At 42.8% G+C, this 2,253-nt stretch overlaps 1 protein-coding gene across 1 annotated transcript in view; it reads right to left on the reverse strand.

Moving 5' to 3' along the window:
* Nucleotides 1–2,253, reverse strand: part of LOC104982689 (zinc finger protein 280B-like) — a gene marked incomplete at its 3' end in the record, with an annotated part of 57,631 nt that overhangs the window by 14,151 nt on the left and 41,227 nt on the right. The window contains 1 exon segment of the mRNA XM_010832121.1: nt 1,991–2,185. Coding sequence (XP_010830423.1) covers nt 1,991–2,185 — 195 coding nt within the window.

Genomic DNA, 2,253 nt, shown 5'->3' on the forward strand with positions numbered 1-2,253 from the left:
TCCTTCTCCAATGCATGAAAGTGAAAAGTGAAAGTGAAGTCGCTCAGTTGTATCCGACTCTTCACGACCCCATGGACTGCAGCCCACCAGGTTCCTCTGCCCATGGGATTTTCCAGGCAAGAGTACTGGAGTTGGGGTACCATTGCCTTCTCTGATAGCCTTGACTAGATGGACCTTTATTGGCAAAGTAATGTCTCTGCTTTTGAATATGCTATCTAGGTTGGTTATAACTTTTCTTCCAAGGAGTAAGTGTCTTTTAATTTCATGGCTATTTTGTTACTGTCAGTAACAAATCTGCCTGCAATGCAGGAGACCCAGGTTTGAACGCTGGGTCAGGAAAATCCTATGGAGAAGGAAATGGCAACCCACTGTGGTATTCTTGCCTGGGAAAACCCATGGACAGTGGAGACTCATGGGCTAGAGTGTATGGGGTGGCAAGAGTCAAATACCACTTAGCAACTTTACCACTACCACATGGATTATCAGAAAATCTCATATCCATATATACAGATATAGCTATCCTAGAGAAATTACTATGAAACACATACACATGTTCATAGGCAGCTTATTCAAAAAGGCAAAATAAGAGCCTCAAATTTCAGGCACAGTAAAATGGACATATAAGACTATGCCCATTCATCCAAGGGAATTCTACCCAGCAATGAAAAGGAATGTTCCACAGCTACATATAATAAGAATGCATCTCAATTATTTGAAAGCAAACAAAGACCAGGGGAACAGAAATTCTGTTGTGTGATTCTATCTATTTAAAATTTGAAACAAAGGAAAATGAATCCCTGGTGTTAGAGTTCAGAGAAATGGTTACATTGGGGATCACAGAGTAGCCAGGAAGGAACATGGAGATTTCAAAGCTACTTGATGGTGGAGAGATGAAACCGGTACAAACTCAGTTACAGTAAATCCAGACTTCATTTTTTAGGCCTCCAAAATAACTGTGGACTGCTATTGAGGCCCTGAAATTAAAAGACACTCACTCTTTGGAAGAAAAGCTGTGGCAAACATAGAGAGAATATTAAAAGACAGAGACATTATTTTGCCAACTAATGTCCATAAAGTCAAAGCTATGGTTTTCCCAGGAGTCACATACAGATGGAAGAGCTGGACTGAAGGCTGAATGCTGAAGAATTGATCTGTTTGAACTGTGGTCCTGGAGAATGGAGAAGACTCTGTAGAGTCCCTTGGACTGCAAGGATATCCAACCAGTCAATCCTAAGGGAAATCAACCCTGAATGTTCAGTGGAAGAACTGATGCTGAAGCTCCAATAATTTGGCCACCTGATGGGAAGAGTCAACTTACTGAAAAAAACCCTGATGCTGGGAAATATCGAAGGAAGGAGCACAAGAGGTGACAGAGGACAAGATGGTTGGATGGCATCAGCAACCCAATGGAATGAATTTGAGCAAGCTTCAGGAGATGGTGGACAGGGAAGCCTGGTGTACTGAAGTTTATAGGGTCACAGGGAGTCAGACATGACTGAGCAACTGAACAAAAGCCAAGCAGGGTCTTTATGTACAGCTGGCTGAACCTCAATAGGGCTGTTTTGAATTTCTGGAGGTGGGTAGAACATAGTTTTTAGCCAGATCCCTTGCTGCAACACGTCTGGAGTAGTTTGTGTTGGTAGTCAATCTTCTTTGTAGTTTTTCTGGGTGGCACTCGGGAGTCAGTGTTCCTCACAATGATGGATGCTGTCTCTCTTAGGGAAATCAACTCAGTCTCAGCTGAACTGAAGTTTGGATCATGACCTCTGTTTCAGTAGGCAACCCTTGCAATTGTTCTGGCTTTTTGAATGGCTGATGATTATTGGTTTGATGCTCTGTATTTTCCTTTGGCTTCAATAACTGTAGTAGGCACTTGGAACATGGAAAGACCCTCTTGTTCCAGTGCCTCCAAGTGTGATTTACGAAGGATATCACCAGTTTGAAAAATTTGAGGCAAAACAGACAAAGCAAATTGTTTGTGTTTCCATGCCATGTTCTAAAATTTGCCTCTGTATCAGCAAAGGCTGAAGATCTGTAATTGCAAATGTGGCATTCATAAGGTGTTTTGCCAGGTTTGTGACTGTCCTTCATGTGTTGTAAGAGAACCTGATGTGTTTCGAAGGACAATTCACAGATTTTACAGACCGTGGAGGGCTCCCCAGAAGTGTGGACACTTTCAATGTGATACTGCAGCTGGAATGGGCTGGGAAACTGGCGGCTGCAGTGCTGGCCAGTAGGGTGGATTTCCTAGCT

Source organism: Bison bison, unplaced genomic scaffold (genome assembly GCF_000754665.1).
Source record: "Bison bison bison isolate TAMUID 2011002044 unplaced genomic scaffold, Bison_UMD1.0 scf7180017864537, whole genome shotgun sequence".
Classification (NCBI taxonomy): Eukaryota; Metazoa; Chordata; class Mammalia; order Artiodactyla; family Bovidae; genus Bison; species Bison bison.